General features: G+C 38.8%; 2 protein-coding genes across 2 annotated transcripts; one reads left to right on the top strand and one right to left on the bottom strand.

Annotated features, from left to right (window-relative positions):
* Positions 1–1,799: 1,799 nt before the first annotated feature.
* On the top strand, positions 1,800–12,044 carry LOC137261733 (farnesyl pyrophosphate synthase-like). The gene is made up of 9 exons (XM_067799516.1): positions 1,800–2,037; positions 4,225–4,396; positions 5,640–5,774; positions 6,548–6,628; positions 6,879–7,001; positions 7,524–7,688; positions 8,203–8,280; positions 9,514–9,648; positions 10,515–12,044. The coding sequence occupies exons 2-9, from the start codon at positions 4,244–4,246 to the stop codon at positions 10,713–10,715; spliced, it is 1,071 nt and encodes a 356-aa protein (XP_067655617.1). The 5' UTR covers positions 1,800–2,037; positions 4,225–4,243; the 3' UTR covers positions 10,716–12,044.
* A 1,859-nt stretch (positions 12,045–13,903) lies between these two features.
* Positions 13,904–14,959, bottom strand: LOC137260664 (beta-1,3-galactosyltransferase 5-like). The gene has a single exon (XM_067798262.1). The coding sequence runs from the start codon at positions 14,957–14,959 to the stop codon at positions 13,904–13,906; it is 1,056 nt and encodes a 351-aa protein (XP_067654363.1).
* Positions 14,960–17,155: the final 2,196 nt, after the last annotated feature.

Genomic DNA, 17,155 nt, shown 5'->3' with positions numbered 1-17,155 from the left:
GTTCGCTCGTTACGCTGAAAACCCGGGTTCGATTCCCTACCTGGGTACAATGGGTGAAGCACATTTCTGGTGTTCCCTGATGTTATATTGCCCGAATATTGCTAAAAGCGGTGTAAAAGTCGGGAACTGGTTGACTGGGACCATGACCTGTTCTATTAGGCTTTTCCTAACCGAAAACACACATGAGCATGATCTCCGTCGCTCAGGTGATCTAATCATTCTCTGGTACACCTGGCCAACGCTATTATCTTCAGGTGAACAGGTGTAATAGAACTTTTGCCTTGACTACAATGTACAGAAAATCTTCGTCAATGAAAAGGGCAAGTATGATCAGGGCTACTATTAGGATTGTATTTTTTCAGTTTTATAAAAAAAATATTTTTCGACATATTTTTTTACATATTTTTTAAAGAGAAGTTATCATTTTAAAATCGCAACTTCAAAACAAATAAGTTTCACGGAGACTTACAGAACCCTTTTCCAAACATTTGAAAATAAGGTACTGCTTGACCTATTTATTTTGTCACTGAAGTAGGTGAGGACTGTAATGTAATACAAAATCACACTTTGCCATAGCTACACTTTCATTGTATTTTTTTTTCAAAAATGAGTAAAAATGTCTATTTATTTGTTTTCATCGTGCATGTGCCTGATCGTGTACGCTGCAGTACGCACAAAAGGCGGGTTGTCAGTCATTTCAAGGCGTAAATAGTACCATACTGAGAGAAAGAAATAAAGGAAAACGTCAAAATTCAATTGTTCCTTTAACATTTTCCATTTTTCATCACCAGTTTTGAGACCCGTGAAGGTCCCGGGGTAGAATAAGCCTTCAGCAACCCATGCTTGCCGTAACAAGCGACTATGCTAGTCGCAAGAGGCGACTAACGGGATTGGGTGGTCAGGTTAGCTGACACATGTCTTGGGTTCCCAGATCGATGTTCATGTTGTTGATCACTGGATTGTCTGGGCCAGGCTCTATTATTTACAGACCGCCGTCATATAGCCTGAATACTGCTAAGCGCGGCGCAAAACTAAACTCACTCACTCACTCATCACCAGGTTTGAATAGAAAATAAATAACCGGACGGCACAAAGTTGTGTCCCTTCCTTCAGTACATTTGGTCGTGATTCAGATTTGTCCGAACATTGATAACAATATTTAAAAGGTTCAATAACAATTATACTCAGTGGTTAGAACGCTATCGTTCCTGTAACTCCTATTTCAAGTGGTCAAAAAAGATCTTGTCTCGAAAAGACCCCATGCGCGTTTCGAGACAAGATCTTTTTTGACCACTTGAAATTTGCGCATGGCGTCTTTTCCGAACCTGCGAATTTGTCTGGAGCAGGGAGACTATATGTTGTAAATTATCCCTGCCTGGAGTAATGATTTTGGGATTCCTTCGATTAAGATACATACCTGTATGCTGTTTCTCGTAAGGGACTAGCCATTTATTACCTACCTCAAATTATATTCTACCATGACTTCAGTAAATACTAGATTGTGATTGGTTAATCAACGTCATTCCGAGGTATATAATCACGTTATATACCTCTGATTTTCCAACACATAATGTATTTGGTTAAAATTTGAAGAACGCAGTTCGCGTTCGGTTTTAAATCGAATTTAGAACTATTATAATTTCTGCATATATCTCTGATTTTCCAACACAGTATGTTTAACCCCTAATTAAACGAACAGTTCCCAAATGATATAGTATTGAGATATTCGCATATGTACTCTCTGAGGTATATAGTCGGGTGATAACATCTTAAGTAGACAGAGCAACAGCTGATTTCAGAGGTCTGCGATTTCATTGGCCCAGGTCTGGTCGGCAGTCTCGGTCACACAGGCGAGATCCGTTTGTTGACATCCCGACAAGCACGTGATTCGCAATCTATTTTTAGAGCTCGCACGGCATGCTCTCAACCAATCAGAGGCCCCGTGACACAGGGTGTGTGAAGACACATGTGAAGGAAGTGATAGTCAAATTGATTCGCAGCTTCCGACTGTGCAGTAATCGAGAGGCTTGTGTAAAGGTAAGATAGAAAACTTGCGTTATTAAAATTATGATCAGTTCATATATGGATTGTTATTGTGAAACTAAGAATTTATGTGATGGTTTTTCGGATGTAAGACGAGTCGGATTGACCTGATCAGTACCACAGTTGACCGAATCAGTGAACATATTATATCGGAATAAAATTAATATTTTTAAGACACTTACTAGGAGATCGTGATTATGATGAGATTTCGACTGAGCGAATGTATTGACTTTACCGTGCGAATTATGCAGTGATAATAAATATCGTTCATCCTGTCATAAACTCCCATGTACACTAAACGAATTTGTTTGTTATTCACTAGAAAGTGAATTTTAGCGGAATGGTGTAAAGGCATCACTTACTGCTCACCCACGCCTCATTGACGGGACAAACTTCAGTTTAGCTTGATGTACTATCCGATTTCTGGGGAGGGTGTATGTACAAGGTCATCAAAACTTTCTTCACGATCCCGAGATTTAGACTTAAGGATATCTAATTTTAAGGGAGAAGTGCAGTTGGGTATATTCTGGAGTAAACAGTACAGTGAGTTAAATCATGCGTATCGATACACACAGTTTCAATGAGGTTTGGGCACAATGACATACACTCATCTTAGAGCATCTGATTAGCTTATATATTTAGTTACCTCTTTCAACAAAGGTAGGTTTCTGGTTACATACAAAGCTGTGGGGTAGTCTAGTGGTTTGAGTGATCACTCATCATGCTTAATGCCTGGGTTTGATTCCTCACAGAAGTACAGTGTGTGAAGCCTATTACTGGTGCCCCCACCATGATACTGCTGGAATGTAGCTAAAAGGGGTATAAAACCATACTCACTCACACTGGTTATAATATATTGCCACAGAAGAAACAAATGTTATATATGTATCATTGCAAAGAAGTCTATGTGCAGTAGTTGGTGTATCTGAAGTACCATCACTCTTAAGGTCTTAGAGACTCATAGTGACGTCTGTGCATTCAAAAACAAGGTCACTAAAGGTGAAAGATAAGAGATATGTTACTTGTTAGACTCAGGTATGTAGTCTCTGAACTGAAAGCCCCCTGGTAGTAGCCTCATAGTCAAATGTATAGTGACCAATGCTCTCATTGATGTTATCATACATGTCTGGTGCAGACTTAATTATTGACAGGCTGCCACCTGATACCTGGAATTTTGCTGAGTGTGGCATTAAACAACAAACCAACCAAACAAAATATATGTGATGTGAAATCTGCCGAGGCTAGTGATGTTTTGTTTTTATAAATACACTGAATGTTTTGTACACAATCATCCGTAGGACAGCAAGCAGAATTATGGAAGGACACAAGAGGATACATATTTCAAATGACTTGCAGTGATACATATCTGGATATGACAGAATGGTAAAACTATTAACAGACTATGATGGAAATATTCATGTATTTCTGAGTGAGAATATAACAAGTATCTGTTTCTGCCTGATTGAAGGCTATTCACAAATGGTATAATTTGTTTACCCTGATATAGAAAGTGATATTCTTTGGCTTTAGTTAAGAATGTTAAAGAATGATTTTTTTTCCTCCATGCATTGAAATATACATCTAAATGTACCATATATGACATTTAAGAAAACCAGTGTATTGTTTCACACGGGCAAAAATATATCTGCCTGTACAAACATGACTGTTGGCATAACATAATTCCTGTTTCACAGTTATAATATGCACTTTTATTGATAAAACAGAATTTTACTTATTTCAAGCTTCAGGCCTGTGTCTGAAGTCACAGAGTGTGTAGTGACAAAATGAATGACTTCAGGTTGGATCATTAGCCCTAGTTGCGCTAGCAAGCTGTGTCATCATGTTTTTATTGCCAACGGAGGTTTCACTGTCAGAAGCTCTTGTTGTTCAGTTGTATTTATGGGAGAACTATTGTATTGATTTAATGCATGCTGGTCAAAGTTTGTAACCAGATTGCAAAATTAATATATCAATTATCATGGAATTCATGCTGTTGTTGTAATTGAATGAATCTCCTCCATGTTGAAACAACAGCTGTTATTGTTAGAAAATATTACCTTGGTCTATTTGTTACATGTAGTAGAGAGGACATATTGATGACATCTCATTGTTTATGAGCATTTTAATCAAATTTAATCTCACCTGTGTAGTAACCTAATCAACTGTGATGTTAATTAACAGGACGCTTTGTTTCTGAACAATGGGTGACGACCAATGTATCGCCAGCAAGAAGTCACGAAGCATGAGCGAGCTTGAGGAGTTTGACAGCTTATTTCCTGATCTGGTGGACGATCTCACAAAGATTGGTCTGAAGGATGTAGAAATATCCGATGCAATGAAATGGTTCAAGGAGGTACTGATTCATCACTGTCTTTAAAACAATACCTCTTGTGTGTAGACACTTATTGTATATGCAGAATTATGGGCCAGTAAGTTAATCAAGTCACAATATTGGTTAAATAATGCCGATTTGACATAAATTAAACTCATATCAGTGCATGAAATAAGGGCAGACCAACCACGGTCAGCTAAATTTCTGGCAGAGAGTCTAAATTTACAGTTTGCCAGCCAAATGGTGTGGTAAAAATTTTAGATAACACGTTCCATACATCTTAAAATTTACTTTTCAAGTTATATTCAGACTTGACAAATGCTGTTTGAACATTTAACTACCGTGTCAGAATCACTAACTAACTAACAACTGAGCTATTTTCTTAGGATTGTCTGGTCTGGTTAAATCCATTTTAGACTGGTTTGTCGTGAAGATATTACAGTGGAAGAATTTTATCACAGGTATACACTGAAATATTTGAATATGTCTTTAAAATAAAGCATAAGTGTGAATGTTACTAATGGTCCAGCTATAGCAAGTGTCATGAAAAAAAATTTCTTCTCTTTTGTTTCATTTTATCACATACACATAGAAATATTGTGAAGATATTTCCCCTCATTGGATAAGTAAAGATTTAAACGAGAGAGCTTGGGAAATGCCATGGCTTTTGTTGTGGTGTCAGATGCGGTCTGCTGCAGAAAAAGGTCATTAAATTCTGAAAAACTGTAATGGGATATTACAAATGAAAAGGAATTAAGCCCCAGCTCTGATAATCTCCTACTTCTTAAAAGAGTTTGTGCAAACAATAAAACAATAGCAGTTGGGCCCATTATCATGTGTACTTGTGTATTGGTTGTGTGGCATTACAAAACAACACAATGCAATCACTGTATGTGAAGTCACAGGAAACAGCTGATCGCATTGGCACGTGTCACTTTGCAAATGGCAACCGGACAGGATTGTAATGTCTTTTTTGTGGATTTATTGAGTGTAAATAGGTAGGCATGGCAAATAATGAAAACTGTATACTTAAATATATATTTTGTTGATCATTTGTAGCAAAGTGGCTTTAATCGTTGTAATCTTCACGGCAGGTGTACCACTTACCTGTGAGATCATCCGGACAAGGCACTGATGACAGAATAATACTTTCGTGAAATTGTATCTTATAGATACACAGCCTCGGTTTAACGGACTGCTTTTTGGGGGTCCTCAAAATTCGGCTTATCTATGGTAGTATGTGGTATACTTTGTTCATGGCCAGGTGTCTGAGTACAACGTTCCGTTTGGGAAGAAGAACAGAGGCATGTCTGTGGCTATGTCCTACCAAAGATTTGTTCCTGATGCTACTCAAGAAGATCTCAAGCGAGCGAGGATCTTGGGTTGGTGCGTGGAATGGGTAAATACTCACTTAGTTACAATATACATGCAGTGGGTGGCTTAGTGGCTAAAGCCTTTGTTCCTCACGCAAGGGTGCAGGCTCGATTCCAAACATGGGTTGTGTGTGTGAAGCCCATTTCTGGTGTCCCTGTCTGTGATGAGGAGATAAACATCACAGGTGTTATTGAGTATTTGAAGCACGGGAATGCATTTGGAACCATAGGTTTTTACTGTCTGCACTCATTTACATCATATATGGGTACAACTGGTTCCCATGGTAGCATCTGGAGCTGCTCATTTGTGACGTCATTCTCACGTTACGTCACAATATGATTTGAATGACGTCACCACTGTTGATGACACAACAAAACAATTGTTTGCGATGTTTCTTCCTGTCAGTACGCAGCAAATAGTCTTGCAATTTCCGGAATCAAATACCATGATCATATTTCTCAGCCAATCAGATTACAGAACACAGAGAGTTTTGGTTTACAATACGGAAATGTTATCATCAATAATACCATTCACAGTTCACCACGAGAATTATAAGGTCTTATAATACTTCAGGAAAGTAGACATTGTCTTGATATAAGGGCAGAAATGTTGGTGTCTCTCTGAAAGTTGTGTCTGTTGGCAGAACATAATGATGATATGCTTGTTACTGTCGCTATTTACACATGGTTGTGGGTGTGGTTTGAGATTATGATGTATAATAATAAACATAATGTATAACTTATCATGTTGAAAACCAACCTATAAGACTGTTACCCTTTATATTTGTTTTGTGTCCAGTTACAAGCCTACTTCCTAGTGGCTGATGATTTGATGGACAAGTCTGTGACACGGAGGGGAAAGCCATGTTGGTACAAGAGGGTAAGTGAATACTTGTGGGAGAATATCTATCGGTCTGTCTGTCTGTCTTTCTGTCTCGATTGTTTCCTTTTTGTGCTATATTTTTTATTTTTAGTCTGATATATTTGGGGGTATTTACTGTTTTTCATGTGTATTTGTAAGCGAGTATTTCAATTTTGTAATCTTGATTATTTTGCATATGTTACTCAAACTAGCAAGATATCAAGAACTCTGTCCCTCCCTACATGTCATAAACATTGTTTGTTGTCAGGAAAATGTAGGAACAATAGCTGTCAACGACTCATTCTATCTTGAGGCCGCCTTGTACCAGATCCTGAGGAAACACTTCCGCCATCTGCCATACTACACCAGTATTCTGGAGCTGTTTCATGATGTACGTGGCCCCAGATGTATAATAAACACTCCATGCCAGGCTGATGATCCCAGTAATACGCTCTGTACAATAGCCATTATCTTATTATCTTTCGTTGAAACATTTACAGATTAACAGTTTGAAGAAATATGTGTCTCTATTGTCATTTCAAATTATGAAGTTTGAATGACAGGTATTGTACTTCATTTATTTTTGATGGTCAGAATGTGCTAGTACCATTTCTTGGGCAGATATTGCAGTTGTCAGGGTGCTTGTATGAGGTGACTAAAGGAATCAGCTGGTCAGGCTGACTTGGTTGACACGTCATCGTATCCCAATTGTGTATATAGATGCTCAAGCTGTTGATCACTGGAATGTCTGATCCAGATTATTCACAGACCACTGCCATTTAGCTGGAATATTGCTGAGTGTGGCATAAAACAGCAAACCAAAGCAAGCCACATTACATAACAACTTAGCGTAATCATGCTGGAGTACTGCAGGAGTAAACACACATGTATTTATGGGACTGTTTCACTGCAGACCACAATGCAGACAGTGATTGGTCAGTGCTTGGATCTAACAACAGCGCCACCAGAAGGCACTGTGGACTTCAAAGGATACACACTTGACAGATACAGTGCCATTGTCAAGTACAAGACAGCTTTCTACTCCTTCTACTTGCCGGTTGCATTAGCTATGTATATGGTAAGGTTTCATGGGATGTTTTGGACCACAACTTCTTGTTTTGCATTCAAACCCACTGGACTAGTGTCGCTTTAAACACATCTGGAATGTCTGAAATATCTGGTACAGGAGTCAACTTTTTATAAGCCTGGTAAAATGTTTTGGGGATTTGAAGAGTTCACTTCCTTGGTGGTCCCATTATCTGTTGATTTTGATCATTGATCCGTAAGCATGATAAACCTGAATTTCATCACAGCGGTAAATGGCTGTGAGTGTCAGACTTTCTAATTTGTCACTTACTAACAGGTATACTGTCCACAGGTATACACAACTCTTAACAATTTAGATGTCTAAGGCATCAAAATTATCTGTGATTCATCCTGGTCATGTTCTCATTGGTTTCCCCAAAGTGGTGAACACCTCAGTCATGCAACGCCTGAACTTTCATTATAATTCCTCCCATAGTGATGTAACTCACACAAACCCTCCCCACCCGCCCACATGACAGGTTAAATGAATGATGTTATTATTCCAGGCAGGGATTTCTGACGAGGCCTCTCACGCCAACGCAAAGACAATTCTACTGCAGATGGGCCACTTCTTCCAAGTTCAGGTGCGTCACACACACAAAAAAATTGTTTAGAGATGTTAGAGAAGCCATCCAGGCTGCTAGAAACAATGTTGCCACTTAATACATTTCTTGATTTGGCTAAACTGTCAAAATTGCTTTTCATGATTTGAGTGCATGAGTTGTGTCCCTTGCTGATGTTTTAACCAACTCTATTGAATCATTTTCCATAAGATCAATGTTACTTCAGCATGACCTCCAGTCTTTCAAACTGATCCATCATTCCCATCCATTCTGTTCTTTTTGCGGTGATATATGTTACCCGATATATGTTACCCGATATATGTTACCCATGAAGATCCAGGTTAGAAATGGTCTTTGGTAACCTGTGCTCGTCATAAGACTTGCTTGACACATGTCACCATATCTCATTCACAGTCTTGTAGATCTTTGTTCATACTGTTGATCACTGGACTGTCTGGTCTAGACTCGATTATTTACAGACTGCAGTCATATGGCTGGAGTGTGGTGTAAAACTAAACTTACTTACTCACTTGATCTTTGTTTCTTCTCCAATGACCACCTCACACAGTGTTCACAAGTGACCATGAAAGGAAAAGGGTTCTCGTCTCATACCCAGCTATTAAATGTTCAAGATTTAGGAAGTTCCAACTGCTTAATGCTCCTGGAATAATCTCATGAAAATCCTGACTCATTGGACAAAATATGCTTGGATGTCAACTGGTCGTTTTTGGAACGAATTTGTTATTAAATGTTTAAACATTTAAGTGTCCTTACATTGAAAATAATACCAGTACTATAGTCTGTATCTGTTTTAATAAAATGTCGAACTGAAATCTAGAACGATTGGGGAAATCAGGGGCCCATTTCACAAATTTCTCGTGAGCCTAAGATCTCCTAACTTTTGTCGTAACAATTGTACTTGGTATGCTGTAACATAGGACGTGCAAATGCTACAAGAAAAGTTACGAGATCTTAGGCTTACGAGAGTTTTGTGAGACGGGGCCCAGGACTGCAACAGGTCTTTGGTTTCCATACTTTTACACCTCACTGATCCGTATTTAGATAGACTGACTGTTTTTCTGGATTAACTGATTCACCAATTTGCTGAGAGGAATACAGTTATCATATGATCGGCAAATCCTGGCATCAAAGGGACACAACTCTAGTCATAGTCCTACACCATCAGAACAGTGGTTTATCGGTCAGAATTACTCTTTTCCTGAAATAATTGGGCTCCTGATGTTTTTTTTACAGGATGATTTCCTGGACTGTTATGGTGACCCGGAGGTGATAGGGAAGATTGGTACAGATATACAAGATAACAAATGCGGCTGGTTGGTGGTTCAAGCTCTCAACAGGGCTAGTGACAGTCAAAGGAAAGTGTTAGAGGTAAGGAGGTTCTCAAAACAGATTTACATTTACTGAATCATTGTTAGGGTCTAATAAGTCTCACATCTGTCTAAGCTTTTGAGTTTGACTGTTTCATTTTCATTGAAAAACAATGTCTGATGTCCTCCCATCTATCAGACTGTTTCCTGTAAATCATTGTTGTTGAATAATGCACGGAAAAGTATGTATTAATTATCTTGATGACATGTATATATATGTCCATGGTTTTCAACTGGCTTTCAGGGAGACAATCCCAGAATATATATATTCATATGTGCTTTGAGGCTGATACTTAGCTCCATGTCTGCTTCCAATCACAGTAAAAATGTTTAGATTCCAGAAAGTTTATGATATTGCAACATTGAAAATACCTTTGTGTCACAGTTTTACTGTACAATTTGCCTTACTAAGGCTCTTTGTTTCAAATCTCATATGTGGTGTCTTCTTTACTAGAGGCAAATAGTACTACCTTTTCAAAATTGATATTTTTTGGATAAGCCGTTCATCTAGGTCCTTGCCAATTTGGAACAAATATTCTTGGCATTTTGATCACAATCAGATACTGTCTCAATAAAATGATAAGGAATACATTTGTTGTTTTGAATTTGGTGACATTAACAGAACTAATCTCAGAATGACTGATCCTGAGTGTGACATACATTCTATTCACTAGAAAGGCAAAAGGCCTATAATAAAAATAAATTAAAAAGTTGAAACAAGTGCAGATAAAAGGTTACAGGTGTATTCTTTGGCAATTGCAGCTCTGCTTTTATGTATGCATTTATAAAGCATTGCAAACAATTTTGATGATATTTCTCTCTTCACTGTTAAGGATGTGTATTTAGATACTGACTTTGTGTGTCCAGGAAAACTATGGGCAACATGATCCCGAGAAGGTGAAGAAAGTGAAGGCGGTGTTTGGAGAACTGAACCTACAGAAAGTGTACACAGACTATGAGGAGACAAGTTACAACGAGCTCAATGTTCTTATAGGAAAATGTGCAGGAAATCTGCCCCAGGATGTTTTCAGGGACTTTGCCAAGAAGATATACAAACGACAGAAGTAAAGTTGTGTTTTAGCATCTACAGTCAAGCGTGGTAGTGCCGAAGTCGAATATTAAGTTTGACAGATCCAAGATGGCAACAACGGTGTTTTGACTGTTTTTAATTTATTAATATACTGTCCTATTATATTTGGAAGGTAACAGAGCATGTGCCATGTACAGCCTACCAGTTTGGAAAAGGAACAAAGTATGGCGTTCACGGTTTGGTTCAATTGAAAACCAATTCCTGGTTACCTTTAAAGCCTGGCAGGTCTTGGAATATGGTTCTTAGAGTTATGATCTATGTTCATATTCCAAAACTATTCCATTGTCATGAGATGTCATTTAATAAGGGGCGATGGGATAGCCTAGTGGTTGTTCATCACATCAAAAACCCTGGGTTCGATTCCCCACATGGGTACAGTGTGTGAGGCCCATTTCTGGTATCCCTTACTGTGATATTGCTGGAATATTGCTAAAAACAGCACTAAAGAACTAAACTCACTCGCTCACTCAAATCTGATTGCATTTTCAACTTTGCATTCTGAAACTGTTTTAGTGTGGCTGATGTGCCTGTGGATTTGTCTGAAGCAATTAACATTTAAGACCTGCCTCACTTCAGGCTTTTCTTCACCAATACACTGACACATGGTATTAATGGACTACTGTCATGAGTTGTGTACAACCAACTCTGATCTGCCTTCACCTTTCTCTGTGACACACTGAAACACTTAGAAAGTCACTGTCAAAGTAATACATTGTTTTTCGATATATGTTGTATGGAAAAACAGCACTAACGCCACTGGAACCTCATCACATGTGTGTTGATGTTCTGTGTATGCTACTAAGAGCACTTTACCAAGGTTGTTAGAGTTCTGTGTGGTGAATGTATGTTCTAAGCCCAGTGATGGTATGACTGTCAGAGTATATGTAACTGTGAGATGAAGGGAAACAAATAACTGGATGAGTTGTCTGGATCACTGACTTTGTGTCCCAAATCATAGATGTTCATGCTGTTGATCACTGGATTGTCTGGTCCAGAGTCAATTATTTACAAAGAGATGCCATATTGCTGGAATACTGTCCTTAAACAACAAACCAACCATGGAAAGATGCTCATTTTGAAAGCTGTGAGGTAAATGACATCTCTGTGAAACAGAGTGGTGAAGTTGTTATCACTCTTGATGTGACTAGAAATTCTGATGTTACTCTGACTCAGAAAAATGTCATTGAGTCAGTTACAAAGTTACATGTGTGCATGTGTTATATTTATATAGTGAACTCCTGTTCACATGTTAGAAACTGATTTCATGTTGAATAAAATGGTACATTTTTATTTTACACAGACCTAAATTTGTTTGCTGAAATTGTTTGAGAATCATACGATTTCATGGATACAGGTCATATACAAAGTTGTAAATACATTGTATTTGGGATAACACTCTCCTAATACATTACGTTTTCTTTGGGGGATTCATTGCCATCTGGATTCGATCCCACACTCAAACCAAGCAAAGTCAGCCATCTAACCCACTCAGCCATGCCTTCCACAAAGATGCAAGTCAGATAGATAGCTTGTAGTGTCACACGTGTAAATTGGCACTAGGCCAGAAAGTTATAAAAATGCAAGACTATGTACAAGTGGTCAAATGTAACATATGTATTTTGCATTGCATTTTCTCTGCAGAGTTTTCGTAGAATAAGCCATCAGCAACCCATGCTTGCCATAAAAGGCGACTATGCTTGTCGTAAGAGGCGGCTAAAGGGGTCGGGTGGTCAGACTCGCTGACGTGGTTGACACATGTCATCGGTACCCAACTGCACAGATCTTGAGAAAGCTGACGATATTTCAGCATTTTGAAAGATTTACATGATTCACGTCAGTTGGTCAGTTTTTAACAGACAGGCAATTTCTTTGATCTTCACTTACCCATGCTTTTAAGAGGCAACAAACGGGATCGGGTGATCAGGCTCGCTGACTTGATTGAAGCATGTGATTGTATACCAGCTGCTTAGATCCATGCTTATGCTGTTGATCATTGGATTGTCTGGTCTAGACTCGATTATCAACAGACCGCAGTCATAAAGTTGGAATGTGGCTGAGAGTAGTGCTAAACAACAAACCAGCTATACAGACTTCCGCCATATGTAGCTGATATATTGTTGAGAGATTATAGGCTAAACAAACATGCTCCACATGACAGCATTGTGTTTTTCACATTATTCAGTTTTGAAATAAACAGTCCTTATAGTGAGTGAGTGAGTTTAGTTTTACGCCGTACTAAGCAATAATCCAGCTATATGACGGCGATCTGTAAACCATCGTGTCTGGTGTAAAATCAACCATTAACTATTTCATTTTGTCCATTACAAAGCTCTAAACGTTTTTCTTGGATTCTTTCCAGCGCGTTTTGTTGATATTCTTTACGTCGAGGCCGATAAGCCATCTTTAAAACGTCGCCTTATTAAATTATCTTTGCAGTATGTCATAAAATCTTTGCAGTATCTCACAAAGCGAAGTTTTAAACTAAAGGTGTATGCCCAACCTAGGTTACAACTGATTTTTATGCTATTTGTGAGGATCTGTTAATATTATTTTTGTATTACTTGGTATAGCGATGGTATCCAGTTCAGCTGCCCCAAAGCGCTTTGCTTTTCCCTCGATTGTTGGATGTCCATCTCAACGGGTCATAGTATTTTCAGTCTCCCTAGCTGGGGATCATACAACTCTAGCAGCCTACGTGGCACACCGAGTTAATGTACCTTTCCCATCCTTACGAGGTATGCTTAAGAATGACCACATTCAAGAAAACAGAAACAAACATCGACAACATGACATGTTTAACAGACCGACTTTTGGCCACATTTTTGCCTGTCCGTTTTGATCTGAGGCATGACTTTGAACTGTAGACATTGATACCAGTCTTTACGGCAGTCCTATTCTGCCAAACAGTAATCATGAAAATATCTTTAGTCACATGCATAAATACAATGTGCGAAGTAAGGGTTTCAATCAATGAATAACATATCTCAATATTTTTATGCCCATTCATTGCTGACCATGTTTCTGATTGGAGCGGGCGGTAATATGGTACACAACTTCTGTCCAATCCTTTTCAACATTGAATACAATATGTTCAAACAAACAAACAAACAAACGATGTGACTGAAATAATACCGACGTGAACATGAATATTAACTCACTCACTCACTCAGTGTTTACGAGGCAGATACTTCTGTCTTTCTTGCCACACACGGACCATCCACTTATAGCTCAATACAGCAAAAACAAGCTGACATTTTGGTCGTTGAAGACATTTCTTACTGGGGTCATACTCAAAATATTTCTTCCGCGTAATGTCATGTAGCACTGACTTCCGTATCACCTCACGCACCATTCCGAACAAGTATACGTCATCAATCCAGAAGGCAGGAACTGTCAGTGTGGCCTTGAACAAGGTGGGTATCATTGGGCCGGGTATTACGACAGCGAAACCACTGCAGTAGCTAACAGGGTACTGTACGTAATGTCGGAAATCATATTTCTGTACCCCCCACTTCCCGCGTCTGTTGACACTTACATGACGTCGAAACATAGTTCTGCATACGATCGTACGATCTGACGTTCTGAAAGAGTTGTAGATGTAAGAAAAGAAGTTGTGAAGGTCAACGTAAACGTCGTCGTCCATTTTGACCACGTATTTGACGTTCCTGCAATGCTGGCTCATCCATTTCATTCCCATGACTACCTTGTATGTCAAGTTGTGATACGTGTCCAAAAACCTGCCTTGGACAATGTCGCCATATTGTCGGAATTCTTCGTTAATTGCATTCTGTAATTTCATTACCTTCGGTTGTCCTAAGAGAAAAAGAAGACGAACGGTGTATTTATTGTAGTTAGGATCACGTCGAAATATTTGTCGAATTAGTTGTCGTTTTTGGTAATTGCCAACGGCGCTTTTAACGACAAAAGCCACGTGTATAAATGCAACCTTGTCACAAATTGATTTATTGCCCAGAATAACGTGGATGTTCCGTTCGTCAATATATTGTGACAGTGTGTGGGGCTTGCCTTTTCTGCTGATGTGTCGGTGTTGGACGGTCGCGTCACCGCAATCTGTCACGTTGCAGTGACATCTGTCTTCAGCATTAATTGCTCGTTTCAGTTGCTTCACATCAGGAGATATATCCCTCCACAGAAGAAGAAGAAAGATGCATGTTTGGCTGCACAATAAAAACATCAGCGGAAGTTTCTCAAACGACGCCATTGCAGGCGGTATGGGCGATTTTCTTGAAGAGGCCGTTACTGATTTCTTTGATTTTTGATCTGCTGGTTATTCATCAATGATATTTTCTGGAATGAAAAGTAGAAATGATGTTTATCACAAAGCCATGATAACTGTAAATCTCGATTTGTCAGTTGTTATTGAAACCATATCACCATTTCTAAGGTGCGGTATTGATTCTGACTGATATTCGTAGATTCATGCTGCAAATATGTCTTTTCAACATCCCGTGTACATGTAATTGAAATATTTGAATTTGGGTGAGTGAGTTTACGTTTTTAGAGTCACACCGGCAGTATTTCAGTCACATCGTGCCTTGAATAGTAAATGACCATGCTGCAATTGCGACATCGTCCTCTGTTGGAATTTCTGGTAACACAATGGCCGATTTTGCTGCTGAGACAAGAACGCCGTGGCACCAATTCTCATCCCATCTCTCCGATTACTAACGTGTAATTACATGTTGCATGCGTCATCTAGACCTGATAAGTGATTTATTATATGATTTTTAAACGTTTCCATTGTAACTTTGGTAACTGACTGTGTGATAAGTTCTGTTTAAGTTTCACCATATGATATACTCCCAAAACGTAGATGTCCCAAAGACTCCCCTTTAGACTCGCTAAAACAACACTTGTTATGGTTGGTTGCATGCTTGATTAGTAGGTTGGTTGTACCCATCATTAAGAAAAATGACATCATCCATGTAACGAGTATTGGCATGTAGCAAGTGATCCTTTATTTCATCAATATCTGTTTTTCAATAATATTTAAAACAAGATTATCAATACCTTTGTCGAGAATGAACGTGTAATGGATATATACCAAGGGGGGTTAGACAACATCACTTGGACACTCGAACACATCCTGCTTGTTTACCAATCCTGTTCCACTTTAGGCAATAGATGTGTTTAAGGCAAATGGTATCCATCATTTTTGTTCCACTGGTGTTAGACAAGGATGTCCACACAGTCCCTTGTTCTCCATGTTTATTAACGTGTGGAGCAGGCCATTCATTAATTAGGGATGACCAACATGACCCAATTAAAAAGTGTGCTATTTTTATCTGCATTTTGAGAGGTCTGTGTTATGGGAGTGAATCCACCCTACAGGTTCTGATTTAACGAGCGTTTAGAGAGTCCTAAATCCACCCTACAGGTTCTGATTTAACGAGCGTTTAGAGAGTCCTAAATCCACCCTACAGGTTCTGATTTAACGAGCGTTTAGAGAGTCCTAAATCCACCCTACAGGTTCTGATTTAACGAGCGTTTAGAGAGTCCTAAATCCAACCCAAGCACCGTCTCGAAACCGCCGATTTGAATGAAAGATGATCAAATACGAACACTGATTTCCAAAACTTTTACTTATGGGATAACCCTGAGTCTGAAAAAAATATAGCTAAAAAACAAAAACAATTTATAGATTTTACAGTGATTAAAGTATTTCGTAGAAGAGCGTGCACCATGTGTACCTGAAATGTTAAGTGTATGTCTCACCTGTAAAGAAACAAAATTGACATAAAGAATTTGGGTAGTTAATTTCAGTTAAGAATCAGTCTCAAATACTATTTCATATGCAGCAATTATATGTGTTTAATATTATATTATGATAATATCTTACCGTGTAACAATCTGAGCAGTTGGTCGTGTGTGAAACATAGGGGAAGACTCTTTTTCACGGCACATAGGGAAAGACTCTTCTCCACGTCGTCCACGCGTGGAATGATAAACAGCAAGACCGCTCACTCTCCCTAGCCAGTGAATTCAATGCTCACATGTCGCCATGTATCGGCTAATCAGCGGCTATTATGTCGGTACGAGAAGGGGTTGGTGGAGGGATAGAATAATTACTACACGTACAATTTGTAGCAAGCGTTTAATCAATGTATTTGTGTCTGATTATGCACATGGTACTCAGCAATATCCACTTATTTGACGGTGACTGATTGATTTAATATGAGCATCGATCAAGGCAATGTATTATTCAGCATTCAACTTCATTTTTCATCAGGCATGTATATCCCGTGCACGACGAGATAGTGGCTGTTCCGTCTCTGCTGTTTCACCCCGCCGCGACAGATAACAACTTTTGCGTTTTCAGTGATGATAGTTTCTTAAACAACTTTTATGGCGGAGTCCGGAAAATGTTCAAATATAAGGAAGCTGTTGGGTATTAGTA

This window comes from Haliotis asinina, chromosome 14, assembly GCF_037392515.1.
Source record: "Haliotis asinina isolate JCU_RB_2024 chromosome 14, JCU_Hal_asi_v2, whole genome shotgun sequence".
NCBI classification, from domain to species: domain Eukaryota; kingdom Metazoa; phylum Mollusca; class Gastropoda; order Lepetellida; family Haliotidae; genus Haliotis; species Haliotis asinina.
The sequence above is the reverse complement of the archived record's forward strand: the minus strand, read 5'-3'. Positions and strand labels throughout refer to the sequence as shown.

Coding starts and splice junctions, on each gene's coding strand:
- LOC137261733 (XM_067799516.1), top strand. CDS start 4,244: ATGGGTGACGACCAATGTATCGCCAGCAAGAAGTCACGAAGCATGAGC. Junction 4,397..5,639: donor CAATGAAATGGTTCAAGGAG/GTACTGATTCAT, acceptor GTTCATGGCCAG/GTGTCTGAGTACAACGTTCC. Junction 7,689..8,202: donor TTGCATTAGCTATGTATATG/GTAAGGTTTCAT, acceptor TTATTATTCCAG/GCAGGGATTTCTGACGAGGC.
- LOC137260664 (XM_067798262.1), bottom strand. CDS start 14,959: ATGGCGTCGTTTGAGAAACTTCCGCTGATGTTTTTATTGTGCAGCCAA.